Source organism: Equus quagga, chromosome 7, assembly GCF_021613505.1.
Source record: "Equus quagga isolate Etosha38 chromosome 7, UCLA_HA_Equagga_1.0, whole genome shotgun sequence".
In the NCBI taxonomy this organism is placed as follows: Eukaryota; Metazoa; Chordata; class Mammalia; order Perissodactyla; family Equidae; genus Equus; species Equus quagga.
Window position 1 is genome coordinate 93,428,483 of NC_060273.1, and position 22,026 is coordinate 93,450,508.

Consider the following 22,026-nt stretch of genomic DNA (forward strand, 5'->3'; position numbering starts at 1 on the left):
ACTCATAAAAAGTATGTGATTAAGTGGCAACATCAAAAGTAATAATATGAATTATATCAATATTTAGAAAATCAATTGTACTCAATATCACCATAAATATAATATATATGAATATATAACATATATATTCATATATTAAAATTAAGGAAAAAGTACAGATTTAGTTTTTCTTCAGACATCAGATACTTTCCATATTTTCAGGCACCTTCCTACATTTGGAAATACATGAAAGAGGCATTTATAATATACAAGGAAAACAAACCATTATATATTTCCTTTTTCAAAAGGAAAAAGAACCATAAAAATAAATAAATGAATAGCCATTTATTTAAAGTCATACACACAAATGCATTTAAGTACATGGTTTAAAAGTCATTTAATGGGGTTGGCCCGGTGACGGAGTTGTTAAGTCCACATGTTCCACTTTGGCAGCACAGGGTTTGCTGGTTCAGATCCTGGGTGCAGACATACGCACCGCTTGGCACACCATGATGTCGTAGGTGTCCCACATATAAAGTATAGGAAGATGGGCATGGATGTTAGCTCAGGGCCAGTCTTCCTCAGCAAAAAAAGGGAGGATTGGCAGCAGATGTTAACTCAGGGCTAATCTTCCTCAAAAAAAAAAAAAAAATCATTTATTTCATACCTTTTAGCACATCTATTTTTTTCTTCAGAAGAGGGTGCATTGCTAGTCTGGCAATTGCTCTTTCAGTCGCAGTAGAATCAGGCTGCAAATTGAAACAATAAACACATAGGAATAAAACCTACATGGCACCATTAAGAAGTAAATACAATAAAATCCATAATAATTTTTAAATATTAGAATCAGGGAACAGGAATTTGTTAACATTCTTATTAGATAAGTCACTTATTAGATAAGTCCACACTAGAGATAAATCAAAATCATGCTGACAAAAATAGTACTGCCCTTGAACAATTAAATTTATTATGTAGTCAGTTTATAAATATTCTTTGGGTACTTAATATCTTTCCAGATTGTCGTAGGCATCAGGTGTGATATTAAAACACGTGTAATATAGCTCCTGCTTTCAAAGAGCTTAAAAGATCTATTTATGAAGACTAAATTAATATGAAAGACTCAAGTAACACATCAGTACCAAGCTAGGTGATATAACTTATGACTACTGTAATGTTTGAAGTTCCATTTAATAGACACCTGGAAATTATCTAATGCTATATATTTTTATGCTGAATGTCTAATATCACTACTGTATTCTCAGAACGTTCCAGCACAGTGCATGGCTTACAGCCAACACTTTACAAACATTTGTTGATGACTGAATGGGAACAGATTATATATAATATTTAATGTATTCATGAATTTAGAAAATTAATAATTCAGGCCAAGTGCTTTAAATATCATCTGCAGGCTGACAATGTACAAATTTTTACCTCCAGTTTAACTTGAGCTCCAGACTCATATATTCAACCACCTACTTGACATGTTAAGAGAGAATTCATTGATTTTTCTTTTTAAACCTTCTACTTTGGCCTTTCCTATCTTATTGTATGTAATTTTAATTTTTCTGACTCTTCAGGCCTAAAGCTCTAAGGATTCTTCCATCACATTTCACCTTCCTTCACATCTTACAATAAATTCTTCAGCAAATCTTGTGGTTCTATCTGCAAAATACATCCAGAACCAGTCACTTCTCACCATTTCTACTCTTAGTATCTTTGACCACATCACCGACACCTCTCACCTAGACCAATGAGATAAGCTCTCACCTATAATAAGCTCATCACTCTCCTCTGCATCATGCTCCCCCATAACCAATTTTCCTTAGAGCAGTCACAGAGAATTTTTGAACTGTAACCAGACCATGCTATTCCCCTATCTGTTCCCCTTTAAGCTTTACTGCCTTCTGAGGCTTAGGCTATTTCACTGCAAGCTCTTCTCGACTCCCAAATATATACATGGCTCTTCATCTCGTTGTATTCAGGTGTCTGCTCAAATGTTATCTGAACTAACACAATACTTTCCATCACTCTTCATTTACTTCACCTCACTTAAAATTGCATGCCAGTGTAAATATTTTCATATCTGTGAGGCAGGGACTTTGTCTTCCACACTGCTGAAGATGCCTAGAACAGTAACTGGTAATAGCTGGCATTCAATAAACATTCCATAAAATAAGTGAATAAATTTCATTAGTGTGTGGAAGTAGACCTACCAGCTTCAGATGTCTTTATTTTAAATTTACCCTTCATTGTCAATAGCCCAATATAAGGCTTTCCCCTCTCCCCCAGTAATACAAACATATGAATACCTTAGTAAGAGCAAGATGACAGCAGTTTGCAAACTATTCTGTTTGGAGGATTTATTTAGGTAAGGCCACTCATAGAATAACTCCTTTAAATTCTATCTGGTGCAAATCATGTGCCAGGACCACTTGCTGTCTAAGTACCGCGTCTACCGGGTTGAGGACTATCTCTCCTAAATTCATGTCCAACTAGAAACTCAGACTGTGACTTTATTTGGAAACAGTCTTTGCAGATGTAATTAACTAAAAGGAGATCACACTGGATTAGGGTGGGCCCTAAATCTATAAGGAGGACATTTAGATACAGAGGCAGAGAGACAAAGAGGGAAGAAACCTGAGGCAGAAATGTGGACTGATTCTGCCACAAGCCAAGGAAGGCCTAGGGTCACCAGAAGATGGAAGTAAGAAAGGGTTCTTTCCTAGAACCTTCTGAGGAAACATAGCCCTATTGGCACCTTGATTTCAGATTTCCAGCCTCCTGAAACATGGGGGAATAAATTCTGTTATTTTATACCACCCAATTTATGGTACTTTGTTACAGCAGCCTTACAGAAACTAAGCCTTGATTCTGACTCTTAGATGTTGTCTTTGTTCAATTTTCTCCAAGAAATGCAGTCCATTCATTAAGTGCAGTGTTAGGTCAATTCTCTGCTTCTTCATTCCCTTGCAGGGTTTACTGATGCAACACAGAACTTCATACTCATTTTATTTACTTCAGAGAGATATGAGAGAATCTGGGAAGGAAGTCTATTGCTAGTATCCTGAGTCACTCAGTGACAAGCTGGGCTGCTGAAAGTATGAGTCAAAATTGCCCATTTGAGTTTTATAGGAAGCAAATTAAAAAGCTGTAACACAGAACTTCCAATGAAGGACACGCTTTTTCAGACTGAAAAGGCTCAATACAATATATGAAAACAGAGTCACATCAGAATATTAGGGTATACAAGCTTTCAGAGAGAAAAAAACCAAACCACACACACACACACACACAAATTCGGGAATCAGAATTAGAGGTCAAAAGACAAGAGAGTAATGCTTCTAAAATTCTGAAGGAAAATGATTTCCAAACTAGAGAAGAATAAAAGTACTTTTAGACATGCAAGGTATATAAAAGTTTACATCCCTTGAACCTCCCTTGAATCTACTAGCTCCACTAAAATGAGGCAGGATACAACAATACAACGAATGAGGAAGGCATGGGATATAAGAAACCCCAGGCAAAAGGAACCCCCAGGATGGTGACAGGAGATTTAGATTTAGATTTAGAATACCTGGTGTATTAAATATCTTGAGAGGAGAATTCAATGACTGATGAGGAGTTTGGTGTTACACTAGAGAGAAGACAGAAAACTAACAAAATTAACAATTATAAACTACAGAAAATAGAAATATTACGCAGAAAAGAAAAAGTAATAACTCACCGCATGACTCTATCAAAATAACATAACAACTAAATGTTCATCTCATCTAAATTTGACCCAAGTATATTAGGAGGATGGAAGGGATAAGGAGAGTAGATCTATGACACAGGGGCTGGAGAAGGAAAGATATCTAAATCCTTATAGACCAGCAGGAAGTCAAAAGCTAATGCTTAAAATGTACTAATATAAACATAGTGATGTGGGAGTAAATTCCACAAGAATCAACGGAAGCTGAAAGTGGGGAAGGACTAATAGACAGCTGTCATTTTCACATGAAGAATCTTGTAGAAGTACTTGATTCTCAAAACCAGTGGTTGGCAAACTGGCCCAGGACCAGTTCTCACTTGCTGTCTGTTTTAAAATAAAGTTTTATGAGAACATAGCCAAATTTACTTATTTACATACTATCTATGGATGCACTATGTCACAATGGCAAGCAGTTGTGACAGAGACTGTATGGCCTGCAAAGCCTACAATACTTATTACCTCGGCTTTTACAGAAAATGTGCAATTCCTGTTCTAAACTACATGCAAGTAGAATCCTTGGTGGGGTAAACTAAAAAATTAGGAAAAAAGAAAAAAATTTTTTTAGCAGGCTCATGATGTTTAAAAGTTTAATTTAAAACAAAAACACTGCCACAGCAGACTTTTATTGCGAAATCAAGGCAACAGGTTATAGCATTAAATGCACTAAATGTGCTTCTTGAATGGTGACTAATAAGAGATTGTAGCTTAGTAGAAACAATTTGGTATTCAGTGCAGAGACAATATCTTTGATCCTCAGGACTAATTCCAGAACATTTATATGTAAAAACAACCACAATGACAACAAAAACAACTAGTCCTGACAAATGTGATACCCATCCCAGGAACCTGCCCTTCCTTCAGGATACAGGGACAAGATGATGCTCCAGCAGCAGCCGCTTATCTTTAACTACTTCTTTCAGTATATTTCCTCCCTTGTAGCTACTAAAAATTCACTTCAAAGATAATCCCCAATATATGAAGATCTGCATTTGTAAAACAGATGAATTAGAAAGTAACTGTTCACAAGTTAATTTCACATGTTTTAGATAAGAAGTTCTGGGAATCCTAAATAGATTTTGACTAAATGTATCCACGTATAACTGTTCAAAAACATACCTACTACTGTTCCCAAATCCCAGCTTTGACAACTTGCTAAAAGCTTTAATAAACTGGGTATTTGCCTTTCCAGAGCTAGCTACATCTTTCCATCTTAATTACAAAAAGGTTTTAGAAGAGCCAGTGGTAATACTTGTATACTAGTGTTGACTCTAGGTAAATATTGTTTTGTTAAGAATCATTTTATCATTGAGTTTATTTAGCAATGCTAGTTCTCTGCCCTGGAAGATATCTCAGAGTAACCTGACTTAGTGATTCGACTTAGTAAATTCTCTTAAAAAAAAAAGGGCTCTAGAATAAGATTGAAGGTGTTATTCTTATTCTGCTATGTCTTCCTTTATAATTGGGTTTTTACATTGCAACCTTTGAGGAGGACTTAGCTGGGGAGAATACCAGGTTAATAAGAAGTGAGACTGATTCAAAAAAGTCTACTGGATTGCATAATCCCAGGGGTGCCACTCATATTGCAGCTGTCCATATGTAACAGCAGTAAGTTCAAAGAAGGCTTGAGTCTACAAGGTATACAGATATATAAAATTAAGCAGTTGCTAATCAGGTATGATTACTTAACAAGTTAATATGTAGAATTATGTATACCACAGCTTTAGCTTCTATAATTATATGCAATTTGTGTTTTTAAAGAAAAACAACCATTAATGCTATCAGCAAATAAAAATTATAATATTCTGTTGAAAGAACTTTGTTGACAGGAGTAATTACTTTTATGTAAGATATAAAATATATTCTCATCCTTAATGCCTCTTAGTTTGGCAGCTAGTATGTGATGACAATGTGGCTGATTCTGGAAATGTAACAGATGTAGACATTTAACTTCCTGTAATCACGCCACATGAGAGAACACATTATATGCCTCAGCGCAAGTTGTGAATAGCTATAAATACAAAATCTAGTTTCAACTATGAGGAAGTATCCACGTCCTCAACAGTGGCTAAGATAAATACTACTCCATAGACAGGAATACAATTCTATTTAAGAGACTATAAGAAGAAGAATGGGTTGAAAATAAATGGCTTCTTGAATTAATGTCAATCCTTTTCAAACTCTTCCAAAACAGTGAAGAGGAAGAAACATTCGTAAACCATTTTATAAGGTTAGCATTACTCTGATACCAAAGCTAGATAAGGACGCTATAAGAAAAGAACACTATAGGCCAATATCCCTGATGAAGATAGATGCAAAAATTCTAGACAAAATTCTAGCAAATTGAATTCAATAGCACATTGAAAAGATCATACACCATGATTAAGTGGGATTTATCCCTGGGATACAAGGATGGTTCAACCACAAGCAAAATCAATAAACACAAGGCAGCATATTAATAGCATGAGGGATGAAAATCATATGATCCTCTGAATAGATGTGGAAAAAGACAAAATTCAACACCATTTCATGATAAGAGCTCTCAACAAATTGGGCATAAAAGGAACATACTCAACATAACAAAGGCCATATATGACAAACTCATAGCTAACATCATACTTAAAAGTCAGAAACAAGACAAGGGTACATTGCCCACTCTTACCGCTTTTATTCAACACGGTACTAGAAGTTCCAGCCAGAGCAATAAGGCAAGAAAAACAAATAAAAGACATCAAATTGGAAAGGAAGAAGTAAAATGGTCTCTATTTACAGAAGACAGGATCTTATATATAGAAAACCCTAAAAACTCCACCAAAAAACTGTTAGAATGCATAAAAATTCAGTAAAGTTACCGGACATTAAACCAACATACAAAAATCAGCTGTACATCTATGCAATGACAATAATTTACCTGAAAGAGAAATAAAGAAAACAATCCTATTTACAATACCATCAAGACCAATAAAATACTTAGGAATAAACTGAACCAAGGAGGTGAAAGATCTGTACACTGAAAACTATAAGACTTTGATGAAAGAAATTGAGGGAGACACAAATAAATGGAAAGATGTGTGTTCATGGATCAGCAGAACCACTACTGTTAAAATGGCTATGGCATCCAAAGCCATCTATGGATTCAATGCAATCCCTATCAAAATTCCAATGGCATTTTTCACAGAAATAAGAAAAAAAATCCTAAAATTCAAACAGAACCACAAAGACCCTGAATAGCCAAAGCAATCTTGAGAAAGAAGAATAAAGCTGGAGGCATCATGCTCCCTGATTTCAAACTATACTACAAAGCTATAGTAATCAAAATAGTATGGTACTTGCATAAAAGCAGACACACAGGCCAACGAAATAGAATCGAGAGCCCAGAAATAAGCAAATGCACATACTGTCAACAATGTGACAAGGGAATCAAGAATACTCAATGGGGAAAAGAGAGTCTTTTCAATAAATGGTATTGGGAAAAGTGAATATTCACATGCAACAGAATAAAATTGGATCCTTATCTTACACCACGTACAAAAATTAATTTGAAATGGATGAAGAAGACTTAAATATGAGACCTGAAATTGTAAAACTACTAGAAGAAAACAGGAGAAAAAAACTACTTGACACTGGACTTGGCAATAATGTTTTGGATATGACTTTTGGGTATGACACCAACAGTAAACGCAACAAAAGCAAAAGTAAACATATGGGACTACATAAAACTAAAAAGCTTCTGCAAAGCAAAAGAAAAATAGCAACAAAATAAAAAGGCAACCTATGGAATGGGAGAAAATATTTGCAAACCACGTATCAGATAAGGGGTTAATATCCAAAATATTTAAAGAACTTATACAACTCAATTGCAAAAAACCCCAAATAACTCAACTAAAAAATAGGCAGGGGGCCAGCTCTGTGGCCGAGTGGGTAAGTTTGCATGCTCCACTTCGGCAGCCCAGGGTTTCGCTGGTTTGGATCCTGAGCAGGGACATGGCACCACTCTTCAGGCCATGATGAGACACCGTCCCACATGCCACAACTAGAAGGACCCACAACTAAAATATACAACTGTGTACTGGGGGAATTTGGGGAGAGAAAGCAGAAAGGAAAAAAAAAAAGATTGGCAACAGTCGTTAGCTCAGGTGCCAATCTTTAAAAAAAAAAAAAATAGGCAGAGGACTTGAACAGATATTTTTCCAAAAAAGACATACAAATGGCAACTGGTACATGAAAAGAAGCTCAACATCACTAATCATCAGGGAAACGCAAATCAAAACCACAATGAGATATCACCTCACACTTGTTAGAATGGCTATCATCAAAAAGACAAGAGCTAACAAGTCTTGGTGAAGATATGGAGAAAAGGGAACCCTGGTGCACTGTTGGTGAGAATGTAAATTGGTACAGCCACTGTGGAAATCAGCATGGAAGTTTTTCAAAAAAGTAAAAACAGAGCTACCATATGACCCAGAAATCCTACTTCTGGATATATATCTGAAGGAAATGAAATTATTGTCTTGAAGAGGCAACATATTGATTGTAGTATTATTCACAATAGCCAAGACATGGAAACATTCTTGTCTGTTGAGGAATGAATGGATAAAGAAAATGTGGTGTATAAATAGACAGTGGAATATTACAGCCATGAGAAAGAAGGAAATCCTTCCATTTGTGACAACATGGATGATCTGGAAGGCATTATGATAACTAAAATCAGTCAGACAGACAAAGATAACTACTGCCTGGCATCACTTATATGTGGAAGCTAAAAAAAAGCCAAACTCATAGAAGTAGAGAGCAGAATGCTGGTTGCCAGGGACTGAGGGGTGGAGGAAATGGGGAGATGTTGGTCAAAGGGCACAAACTTCCAGTTATAAGATGAATAAGTTCCGGGAACCTAATATTCACCATGGTGACTACAGGTGATACTTTATTATATACTTGAAAGTTTCTAAGAGAGTAAATCTTAAATATTCTTACCACACACACAGAAATTATAACTATGTAAGATGATGGATGTCTTAACTAACCTTATTATGGTAATCATTTCACAATAAATACATATATCAAACTACATTGTACACCTTAAATTTATACAATGTTATATGTCAAGTATATCTCAATAAATCTAGAAACAAAAAACACACAAAAATTTTTACCAAAGCATTTATAGTTAATCTATCAGCATCCTTAAGCAAAAAAAAAAAAAAAAAGAAAAAAAAACAGAAATAGCTTCTCAAGCTCTCACTTATTTTTATTTAGCTGGAAATCTATCTACCAAAAATGTTGTCCTGTTAGTATGTGCCATACCTACTTTGTAGCACAATGGTATTTGTGTACGAACATTTGAACATGTCCTTACTAGTAGCTTCTAATTTTTATAAACTAGAGATTTTGATAAAGTTGGCTACTCAACAATATTGCCAAACATCTTAGGGAACAAACTATTCCTGTCATACTGAAATATGAAAAATGTCAGAGTTGTTTAAGAATCCTTAACAAAATGTCAAAAAATAATACAGTGCTGAAATATCATAAAAATCCTGTTGAATGTGTGAGGGTACATAAAACAGTTATCTTTTGTTGGCAAAACAAAACTAAACATGGAGAGGATAAGCCCTGTCATTTTTACATCTAATACAATGACTTCTAAGGGGGACTAAAATGCATTACTGGAATGTTTGACCTGGAAGAGTTCCTTATTAGAGAAATGAGAAAAATAAAAGCCAGAGACGGTAAGTGACCTGCCTGAAGCCATGCAGCTAGTGGCAAGACAACACTAGTGAGAATGCAGAAACGCCTAGAAATTTAAGCCTTTTCCCTTTGCTAAACAGGAATCTTTGCAAATAGAATGCATTGTAGAGAAATTATATATATCTCCTTAGGGTACATTTGATCCTTCAAAATTCCTTATATTTAGTTGCCAGGTGTTATTAATTAATTCATATCTGTTCTTGATCATCTGTTACTGATTTGCAAATCTGAGTAGCTTATAATTTGGGGAGTAGAAAAAATATTCTAATGGGGAAAAACTGTGCAAATGGAAAAACTGTTAATGACATACACATTAATTAAATGCTTTATAATACTAAGGATTTAATTTTTCATTCTAAAAGACCAATAAAAAATGTTATACATGTAGTTCTTAAAATGTTTGATTTAAAGAAAGTCTTAGTTAAAAATACCAAATTTATAAACTATAGCAATGATTTAAATAAACTTTTTTATTTCTCTTAAGTAAAAAAATACTAAATTTAACATTTAAACCTTTCTGTAATTTCATTCTTAAGAAGGCGATTAGAAATCTTTCACTTAAGTTTTTAAATTCAAATCTTAACAAGAAGTAAAGGGAACACAGACTAAAGATTTTATCTAACAATTAGATTAACAGTCTTGACTTCAAGATTACCTAGCCAGTTAGGAACAAGCTAGAACTCAAAGTCAGGTTTCTGAATTCTGTCTAGTATTCTCAACAAGTTTTCTTCTAAAGTATTTGAGATAACTTTCTCTCATTTTGTGACCCAACTCCAAATCCCCTTCAAATCTTTTTGGAAAGAAATTAAATATAAATGTAAAAAAAGAGGTTTGTGAAGCTAGTGGGCTCAGGTTCACCCCTTGGGCAGTGTTTTGGGTCTGTGCTGCCATTTGAGATGTCTACATTTGGCTTAAGGCACTGGGCGGGGTGTAAGAACTCAGGAGTATTTAATACGTAGGGCAGCCCCTGCTTTGACACTTTAAATCCTTTACCTCTCCTTATTTGTTTCCTGTCCTTCTTCCTTTCTCACTTTCTCTCACTCTCCTTATATTTACTGATATCTATATTTATTTTTACAGAAACAGGCCTTGTTTACGAAGGCATGGTCTTAAACATGAGGACATGAACACCATCTTTTTGAGGCTCACAACTTTGTTCTAATTTAAAAGGTTAAGACAAATGCACACATAACTAATTTAAGACAGAATCTGATAAACTTCACAGGAGAGAGAGAAAATGTTATGGAGGATAACAGGATTTCAAATATAGTCATACAGCTGAAATTTAAAGAAATTTATTTTGAAGCTTAAAAGGCTAAGTAGTCTCTGTAAACAAAGAGTTTGTACACCTGCGTGAAAAAGTCTTCACAATATTGGGGGGAATGAAGAAAACCATAGCATTCCTTATTTAAAGGTGACATAGTGTTTGCCATGGAAAATTCTCAGGAAACTGTGGTTTTCACACACCTCCAGTTTCTTCCATTTCAAATAAATTAAATAAAAAAAGAAAAACACCTCATCTTTTAATGGAAAAATTTTATTTTGGCATATGGGTGTTTATTGTGAACAGAAAGTATTTGGTGTTCAATTTTGAAAAGAATTTTAAGAATGTACATGTGAATATAAACAACTGTCTAAAAATGAAAAAGCTCTTTTACATGCAATGTTCCTTCCTTTGAAATGTTGCTTAAAACAAACGGACTAATTCTAAATGCCAGAACTAGTAGAGGTGGAATGCTAGTAGCAATACTTTTAATTTTAAATTGGACTTAATTTCAATTCTAGCTTCTACCTAAAGATATAAACACATTAACATTTGTATTTATTAAAAACATTTAGGGAGATGATAAGAAACAGTCCATTGAGCTGCATCAGAAGAATTATGGCAAACTAAGGCCTAGAGTCCACATTAAGGGAACAGGAGAAATTTCTGCATTCATCGAACTCACAATCCCTATGATGGCATGATTCTAAAACACAGACTGACATATATGGGACTTATTCCATTCTCTTGTCCTAAACTTTCGTTTTGTAGCAGAGACCTGGGTTAGACCTTGGACCTGCCATTTCCTACTGACTGAATAGAGGTATATTTTTGACCTTTCTGGGCTGGTTGTCTCATCTGTTAAATGGGGTTATCATTATCTTCCCTGAGAAAGCTACATATAAAGCACCTAATGAGTCAGGCAACTGGTAGATGTTAACAAATATTAATTTGCTTCCTCTCATCCTGTAGTTTAAAATAACTCTCTTCTGGGGGCCGGCCCGGTGGCGCAGCGGTTAAGTGCACATGTTCTGCTTCTCGGCCCAGGGTTCGCTGGTTGGGATCCCTGGTGCAGATATGGCACCGCTTGGCAAAAGCCATGCTGTGGTAGGCATCCCACGTATAAAGTAGAAGAAGATGGGCATGGATGTTAGCTCAGGGCCAGTCTTCCTCAGCAAAAAGAGGAGGGTTGGCATTAGTTAGCTCAGGGTTAATCTTCCTCAAAAAAAATAAAAATAAAATAAAATAACTCTCTTTTGCACATATGAATGCTTTCTACATGAGATCATTATTGTAAGATCAATCGAGATGGAATGTATACGGGAGAATTGTGCAAGCTGTAAGATGTTACACAAATTAATTTGTTCTTCTATTCTGATGGTCAGACAGCCTCAAATGTGCCGAGCTTTACGTAACAGACTTATTTCCTATTTGGTGATTATCCACTGACCTCCCTTCTTAGGACAAACTAAAGAATAATCAGACCTCCTTCTAGGACACTCTGCTGCCTGCCTCATTTTGTTTTTAGATGTTTAATTTATTAACAGATTTTGATATTTTGATACAGAAGAACCTAAACGCAATTGAAGAATATCACAAATCAAATAAAATAGTAACAAAATAGCTTAAATCAAATAGCCTGGGAGGAATCTGAAAGGATTCTTAAGCAGAGCAATTTCCCTGGGCTTTATACCCCTCAAGGGTTCCATCAAGAACTCTGATGAAACAAAATTGTTTTCCCTTCCTCCCTCTCTACCTTCTTTTCCTTCATTGTTTGGAGGAAGGTACAAAAAGGGCAGAAATGTAATCAGATTTCACTTGACAATATTTCGGTCAGATCCTAAACTTCCTTTTTCTTTTTCTTTCTTTTTTTTTTTTAAAGATTGGCCCTGAGCTAACATCTGTAGCCCATCTTTTTTCCTCTCCTTCTCCCCCAAACCCCCCACTATATAGCTGTATATTCTTGTTGTAGGTCCTTCTAGTTCTGCTATGTGGGACGCCACCTCACCATGGCTTGATGAGTGGTGCTAGGTCCACACCCAGGATCCAAACCAGCAAAACCCCGGCCGCCAAGGCAGGTACACAAACTTAACCACTCTACCACAGGGCCGGTCCCTAAACTTTCTATATGAATTACTATTATACATCCCATGACTACAAATCTAGTCATATGCAAAATGAATTTACTATTACAAAATAACCATAAGCTAATATATACACTTGTTTCCCCATTTTTAGGATAAATGACATTTCACACCCTGGAAGGCTGAACAGAGGGTTGTAAATGGAAGAAGATACTCTACAAAACTTATTTTACATACCCTAAAAAACTGATTTGATATACATTACACATACAGTAACTAATATTAACCCTCTAAAGTGAAAACAAACTAGCTGAGAAGATTAAAAAAAAAACCAGACACGGGATATTTTATTTTGGAGAATTTCAAGTTAAAATTAAGGAATAAATATTGCCAAGTTTTAAACTCTTAGAGTTTAAATGGAAACACAGTATTATTAGGGAACTAAAAATAAACTGCTTTTTACTTTTACCACAAATTAAACATTAATGAATTAATTCTAGAATTTAGCTGCAACATAGTTCAAAATATTTATTCTGGTAAAAATCTTAAATTATCATTTTTCTAAACTCTCAAGAGAAAACAAGAATACATTCTGCCATATTTTTATACAATTACCAATATTCCATTTAACATGTCATTATTTTGTCTGAGATACTGACCACACCACAAGTTTAAAACTATAATAGGGCTAAACTTTTTCCCTCTCTTTATGAGTGAATTCTATGAAACACGAATATTTACTGTAGAACTATGCTAGTATAAAACAGGCTGCTGTAAAGACATGCTTATGACTTTGGTGTTGTTTTTCTGACAAGGATGATGACGACGACAACAAATCTTCCCTCCCCTCAAACAAACAAAAACCTTTCATATTCTGGCCTTCTTAGGATAAAATGCTTTAAAATTTAACATGTCTAAAATCCATCAATTGTAGAGAAGTGTTAGTCTACGTAAATGTAGAATCAGAATATTTTTCCCTTAAGGCTGGAATAGGTAAACTGGCATTGATAGTTGGAGATTTCAACACACCTCTCTTAGTGATCGATAAAACAGGTAGGCAGAAAATCAGTAAAGATATAAATCATCTGAGCAACACTATCAATCAATTTGCCTTAATTGATATTTGTATGACACTGATCCCGAGAGAATATATATTGTTTTCAAGTGCACGTGAAATATTCACCAAGATAAGTCATACTCTGGACCAGAACCCAAACAACAAAGTTAAAAGAATAAAAATCATAAAAAGTATGCTCATGAGTCATAAAGGAAACAGTAACAAAAAGACACCTGGAAAACTCTCTGTCCAGAAATTAAACAACATAGTTCTAATTAAACTATGGGTCAAATGAAGTTTCAAGGGAAATTTAAAACATTTTGAACTCAAAGAAAATGGAAATACAACATATCAAATTTATGAGATGGAGCTAAATTAGTGCTTAGACGGAAATTATAGCATTAAATGCTTACATTAGAAAAGAAAGGTCTAAAAGTAGTTAATTTAAGCTTCCAGATTAAGAAACTAGAAAAAGAGCAAAGTAAACACAAATGCAAGAAGAAATAATATAGATTATTAGAGCAAATGTTGATGAAAGTGAAAACAGAAAATCAAGAGAGAAAAATCAATCAATGCAAAATCTGTTTTCATGTGGAACTGTCTTATGCAGCCATCAGCCAAGTGGGTGGAAATGAGAAGGGGAAAGAGCAAGGAAGAAGCAGGAGTGGCAAATCCAAAGAGCAGAAGGTCTAGGTAAAAGTCCTAACCGCGCAAGGTAACAGTGGTACAGCCTTAATCAGCTCATTTCATTCTTCCTGAACTTTGGTTTCCTCATTTGTAAAAATAATCTTTCACAGGGTGAATGCAGGGATTAAATAAAATATTCATGAAAATTATTTGAAAAGAATAAAAATAAAGATTCTTTGCTCTAACTAGTAAGATTAACAGATTAATTGCTATCTAATACATAAATGCCACATTAAGTTCAACACATCTTTTAAGGACCTTGAAGGCATGCTATCACAGCAATGTAAAATTCATAAATTACCATAAAAATTCTATTTGGTGCCAATATTGGAACACAAGTGCAGAAAAATCATTATATATTAATAGTAACCGAATTCTTGATTAGTTTGCTCTTCAAGGGAAAAAGTGACAAGACAAAAGCAAGTCAACAATGTATATAAGAAGCTTTTCCCAAAAGAAATACAAACCATTGTAGATATACCTTTTTGCAGATTTTTTCAAAGCTGATATCATCACTAAGAGCAGATTTAGTTACTATATCAGGTTTTAATTCCTATAGAAGAATAAAAGAAAATAATTTTAGTTATGAGTGTAATTTTAAACTGTCATTATTATTCTGAGTTAAATTTCTTCCCGTGTTTGGCTTTTAAGAAATGAGATATTAAATAAATTCTTAATTTTTAGAAGAGAATAACTCCTATCACAGTTAAGAAATTATCATGCTATGAAAAAAGCCACAGCAAAATTAATTTAAATGCTAATCTTCTTAAGACAATTATATTCAGATTCTATGGAAGCCACAAAATCTCCAGAATAATGAAAACATTAATTGAAATAAGATTAAAATAATTTAAAATGTTAACTTAAGACTTAAGTTTAAAGAAATTATTACTTATTTTAATTTCAGGACTGGCAATTTCATCAATTTATGGAGAAATGTAGAGATTTACAGAAAAATATTTAATTTTGATTCTTGATTATAAAACCTAAGCCACAAAATACTTTTCCATTATGCACAAAATTATTGCCGATTTATTTTAGAAAATTAAAAAACAGAGAAAAGCAGAAAGAATAAGAAGTAAAATTACTGGCAATGTCTACATGACTATAATTTTATCGTATACTCTTCTACATTTTTCTTTCGGAGAATTTAACTTTGATATGCACTCCACTAAGGGAATGAAGAACAACTTTAGATCACACAAAAATGAAATTTTTCTATATTAACACTTAACAAGTTATTCTAATATACATGAAAAGATACAATTAACATTTGTGCCTTTTTTCACAATATTGTTTAGAAGAAAGCTAAATAAAAAAATCATACAGTTGATTTTAAAACAACATTGACTGACAGTAAAGTAGAAATGTGATATGACAAAAATTGTGCACAACTTAGGTGAAAATGACATTTAAATTATGTTTTAAACAAAAACGGAGCAACAGCAATTTTATAAACTAGCTCTATCATTTAATGACAGGGCAAACGTATTTCCATTTTTTTATTCTTTTACATTGCTGCCCTTATCTAAGCAACCTCTTAGTAGCAGACGTTAATATATTTTCGGACTTTCGATCTTTTTAAAAATAAGAATGTGAAGACTATCCTTGTACATACTAGTTTGTGTAATTCCTTTTGAAAAATTACCACATATTCTGTATTAAAGAGCTATAGTGTGCTTTTGAAAAGAGAGCAGAATGGAAAAAATAAAACACTGATAATGATGATCCAAAGTCAAAAAGATTAGAAAGCACTGTTTCTGAAAGTAAAGACTCAATTTCATTTTGTATACACTAATACAATTGCAAAAAATGTGTACGTAAAACAAATCTATAAAACAGTACATAAATAATAGACTCTTATTTTTAAATTTTGTGTGTGTAAATATTATATATGCATCATATGTGTATATTATATATACACACAATTAAATAAAAATATAAAAAATATAAATATAAATAAATATATATATACATTAAAAAAAAATTTGTTTCATGACATATTTTGCCTGAAAATGTCTTTGGTGCTTGATGAGCTAATTTGGGAGATGGCCTCCCTGAGGCAGTTTAAAGTTAATAGAACTATTTAAATTATAGTTAACAAACCCAAAGATTTGTCCTGCCTTTTTTAAGACTTGCCGTGCCTTTTTTAAGATTTGCCCTGCCTTTGTCAACGGCTGGCTACAAGCACCCTTTTCTACCCTGTAAGAAAAAAAAAATCATTCTAAAGAGTGAACTGGTTAAATTTTATTGTTAAAATGAACTTAAGCACAGAAGATAATGATGTCTTCTAAATCTCAACTCATCCACATATTTTCTCCAAAACAATAAATTCAACAAGAAATACAAATAAAACCAAACATGAATCATGTCTTCAGCATTATCACGAGATAAGAGGATGCCATCAACCTCAAAATATCTCTAAATAGAGAAACTAACAACATATTCAACAGAGCTCTCACTGCTGCTATAGGCTTGTGAATATGGAGAGCCAGAGAATGGAAGATTAAGATACTGGTAGAAAAAGAGGAGAGTGGAGTGAAAGACACATGTGACAGACAAAAAGCACTACCAGAAAGCAAAAACTACTACAAAAAGTCAAAATGCTGAACACAAGTCTGAGACTTGGTAACTCACAGCACTGGCTACAGAGAAGGGCTTGAAAGTGAGTGGTTCTGAAGGCAGTGGCCTCAAGAAGCACTGCTCTGAGAAGAATCAGATAAATAGGGAGTGTGTTCCTACTTTCAGATATAAAGACGAAGATAAGGAAAGAAAGAGAGAGAAATTATGGACCCTACAGAGACAGAAGAAAAGACATGTAACCAATTCCTCCTTATCATCATCCATTAAAAAATTTCACTTCACCATACTGACATATGATGTACCTTGTCTACAAAATGGCTGGGATTAAGGGAAAAAAATCTAATTTATATAAAATTAATGGAAGAAGAAAACAGAAAATGTAAATCAAAACATTTTATCTGATAGATTCTCCACTAAAAAACTAACCATGAAACAAAAGACAATTGTAACATAACCCTCCAAACTGCACTTAGGGAGCCTCAAACAAGCATTTGGGGTTACACTAAAAATATGCAAAGTCAGAAATTAAAACACTAACGGCAGAAATAGGTAAAACACAAAAATGCCCCACAGTTGATAAAGCTTAGGAAATACACTCAAGGAAAAGAAACATCATCTCACAAAGGGAGAACAGATTCAAAGAAAAATTCAATAAGAGACACTAAAGAAAGTCAAGAAAATGAAACTGAAGTAAAGAAAAAAAAGGATGGAAAGGATGATCCCACATATGTATAACTGGGGTCTCTGACGAAGAAAAACTAAACAATAGAAGAAAACCAACACTTAGAACTATAATTTCAAAAAACTTTCTGGGAAAAAACCACCAAACAAAAAACTTAACAAAAGGGCTTGTTATGTACCTCGCTAAAGTGACCTGGAATGATCAATAATGAAATGATTTTAAGATGTGGATATTATCCTGGATTATCGAGGTAATTCCTGCCTATGTGGCAGGCTCCCAATAAATACCCTGGGCACCAAGGCTCAAGTGAGCTGCTTGGTTTTGCAAGCGTTGTCACATATCATTGCTGGGAGTGTGTCCATGTGACTATCGTGGGAGAAGTAAACTTACGCCTAGTTTCTTCTAGACTTCCCCCATTTGTCTTCTCTTTTTGCTGATTTTAATCTTTAATAAACCATAACTTGAGTATAAAAGCTTTGTTGAGTCCTGTGAATGCTTCTAGTGGATCACTGAGCCTCAGGGTAGTCTTGGGGATCCTTGACCCATTCAATTTTATAGAAGAGGAAAATGATAATCCAAGAAAATTTAAGAGATCCATTCAAGGTATTACAATATGGCTAGGACTAGAATGCCCACATCTTGCTTTGTGCCATATCCTGTTGTTGGTGGTGATAAATTAGACATTGTTTTAATTCCTTCCTAATCACATTAAGTTATCATTGCTCAAGTTTCCTACATTAAAGACAGTCATCCACTAATAACTGGATCCATCAGAATATTCCAGTTCCCTGTTTCACAGTGCCAGATGCTACTGCTTTGCTTATATTCAGAACAGCAAATTTAATTGGAATTAGGTAATCCCAATTTTGTTTATATGGTTATCTCCTTGTCTTTCTTCTCTCCAGAGAATTTTGTTTGAACAATCGAATATACTGACTCAAAACTAGATAACCTGTGTAGTGCTGTCTCTGCTTAAGTGGGGAAAGTATGTTTGCAACCAAATTATGCTGTATCAGGCTGTCTTGTCTGGGTCAAGACAAAAAGTAACTTAGAGGCTGTAACCATGCTGACATTTTTACCTTAATAAAATATAAAACATGTTCGTATTTTCCGAAATGTGAATAAAATTGGAGACGGTGCTTAGATTATGAGGGGTTAATCACCAACACAAGAAATTACAAAATGCCAAGAAAAGTACAGATTCTTGGAGATTCTTTTTGTTCTATTTGGAAATGAGGCAAGAAATGCATTTCTCTGAAATAAAGAATCTGAAATAACTCGTGAGAGAGCTACTGATATCCAAATCTGTATGCTTTTCCACAGATGGGAATCTCATTATGGTTACCTTTCAGTGACAACAAAAACCTTATTTCCTAAATATTGTTCTACTGTTTCCTAAATACAGTTCTACCAGATGGAACTTTAATAAGGTTATACTCTGTCATCACATTGCCAAGGATTTTTCCAAATAAAATCTCTCTGTCTTCCTCCTTCACCTATTCCTCTGTTCTCTATGGCAATTAATGGCATCTCCAGCCTCTGCTGCTTAGGTTAGACAGCTCAGAGTCATCTGACACTGTGTGCTTCTTAGTCATGCTTCTGTTACGCTCCCCTCCCCTTTTTTGCTTTCTCTGCTGCAGTGTCTGTTGAATTTGGTTCCTTCCTCTGGATTACCATGATCTTACCCATAGATTCAGGACTTCATTATAGATTGTGTGGACTACAATAGCCTTACTGAGTTTCCTGTTTCCAGGACCAGTAACTCCAAGACCCATAAGTCACCATCCTAAATATAGAAGGAGGTCAAAGATCCTCATTCGGATACTTAAATTCTTTCATTATCTGGTCTCAATGTATCTTCCTGCTCTAATATCATAATACACTTCTTTTCGGAACCTCATATGTCATCCATTCAGTTTTACCTCTAGAGAATTTCCTGAATAAATTTTCTATTCTCCCATCTCAGAAGCTTTGGTACACTGTCTGCTTTTTAAATTTTTTTTTTTTTTTTGTGGCATGCCTTTCTCTAACTGGTCACCTATCTTTCTCAATCCCTTTCTCCCCAATCAAAATCTATGTTTCAACTCTTGGTTTCTAAATACCACTAAAATGAAGCAGGGCTTCTTAGAGAAATGGCTGATTACAGATCTGGGTAGGAAAAGCATAATCCCTGCCACACTTTGTTATGCCAGAAAAAGAAGAACTAATTGGGTTCTCTCAAAAAGTCATATAAGCTAGCCTGGAAGGGCCACTAGTGGTCAAATTTGGGTGTCAAAAAGAATAATAACAGCAATGAATCATCATCACGTTGACCATGTAATTTGTTGTTCAAGCCAGGACCCATGTGAGAGTGAAATGAGGCTCCATTAAAAATTATGCTGGGACAAGTGGTGATTACCAGGAGAACCCCAGGGAAATCTGGTCATACGGCCACCCTAATTATAACACTTGCCTATTCTTGCTGTCTCCAAATGCTCTATATTTTCTCCTAAATCCACGTCAAGCAAGCTTTTGTCCCAATTACTCCACCAATCCCATCCTTATAAGAGTCACTAACGATCTCCATGTCGCTAAATCTAATAAACGGGTCTCAGTATTCCTCTTATTTGACATATCAGTACCATCTGACTCTTCCCTTCCTTGGCCTATCATCAACTTTTAACAAGTTAATTCCTCCTTTCTCCTTAATATACTTTCTTCATTTGCCTTACAGGACCCATACTCTTGGTTGCTCTTTCTTAGCCTGCTTTTCTAGTTCTTCCTCTTCTCTTTAGCTTAAGAGCGGTCTAGGATTCTATTCTTGGTGCTCTTCTCTTCACTATTCCCTAATACTTTGTGATTTCAACCAGCCTCATGACTTTAAATATCATGCACATGTCAATAACTTCCAAAAGTCTCTATCTCTAGCCCAAATCTCTCTTCTCCACTCCAGACCTACATCAAGCTATTTCACATCATCTCTCTTAATTCTTTCTAGTCTGCTCTGTTTTTTCCACAGCATAAAATCTACTAATATAATAAATAATTAACTTATTTATTATGCTGTCTTGCCCAATCTTCCTAAAAAATAAATTATAAAAGATCAGGAAACATTTTTTCTCAGACATATCATAAGTGCTTAGTAAAGTACATGGCATTTGGTAAATGCTCAAAAATACTTGTGGAAAGAATGAAAACTGAAGTTATTTTTACTTGTTAGGTATTATAAATTGTTAAACTGAGTATCTCAGTCATCTCAATATTGGGTATAACATAACCCAGACCTGCTAGTAAACAATGTCCCTGTTCAGGAACGATGGCAGACAGTACATTTAATAACTACGTCTTTTATTCAAGTTTCTTATTTTTTAATTTTCTAAATTAAAAACAAAAAAACATGGGGCCAGCCTGGTGGAGTAGTGGTAAAGTTCACATGCTCCACTTCGTCAGACCGAGGTTCATAGGTTTGGATCCCAGGTGCAGACCTACACATCGCTTATCAAGCCATGCTGTGGCAGGTGTCCCACATATAAAATAGAGGAAGATGGGAACAGATGTTAGCTCAAGGCCAATCTTCCCCAGCCAAGAAAAGAGGAGGATCGGCAGTGGATGTTAGCTCAGGGCTAATCTTCCTCACCAAAAACAAAAAAACAAAAAACCCCCAAACCCCCAAAACCCCAGTTAATCTTTACTCTTGTCCATATTGAGATGTGAATCTAAATCGCTATCACACCTAACACAGAACTTCATGTAGGGAAACAAGTAAAATAAAAACTTTGGATTTCTTGATTCTACAAGTATTTCCTTTACAAATTTTTCAAAACGAAAACAATAAAGCAATATAAATTTAAGTCTCCATTCTACAACTTCTTAAGTTACAGTCAGTCACCTTTTAAGACTCAGCTTCTTGCCACAGGAAGCCTTCCTCGAATCCTCGAAGCAGTACTGAGTAGCCCTTCTCCAATACACCTGTCAGTGTTGTATATATTGTAGTGAAACTCTGTTCACATGGCCATCTTTCTCATTAGACTATAAGCTTCTCAAGGGCAAACATCATATTAATTTCCATATTTCTATAAACTAGCAGAGTATTTGGCATATAACGTACAGGTCTAATATATTTTTATTGAGCTGAAATAAAGAGTTTTGGTCATGAGGATGGCTCTGAGATGACATTATAAAAGTGTGTGAACTTTTCTAGCAAAGTACAGG

General features: G+C 34.6%; 1 protein-coding gene across 1 annotated transcript in view; it reads right to left on the reverse strand.

Moving 5' to 3' along the window:
• The window catches only part of SRFBP1 (serum response factor binding protein 1), a 68,872-nt gene that overhangs the window by 7,404 nt on the left and 39,442 nt on the right, over positions 1-22,026 (reverse strand). Inside the window, exons 4-5 of the mRNA XM_046665333.1 lie at positions 15,052-15,123; positions 647-728 (exon numbers count right to left, since the gene is read on the reverse strand). Of these exons, the coding sequence (XP_046521289.1) occupies positions 647-728; positions 15,052-15,123 (154 nt within the window). The remainder of the gene's footprint in view (positions 1-646; positions 729-15,051; positions 15,124-22,026) is intronic.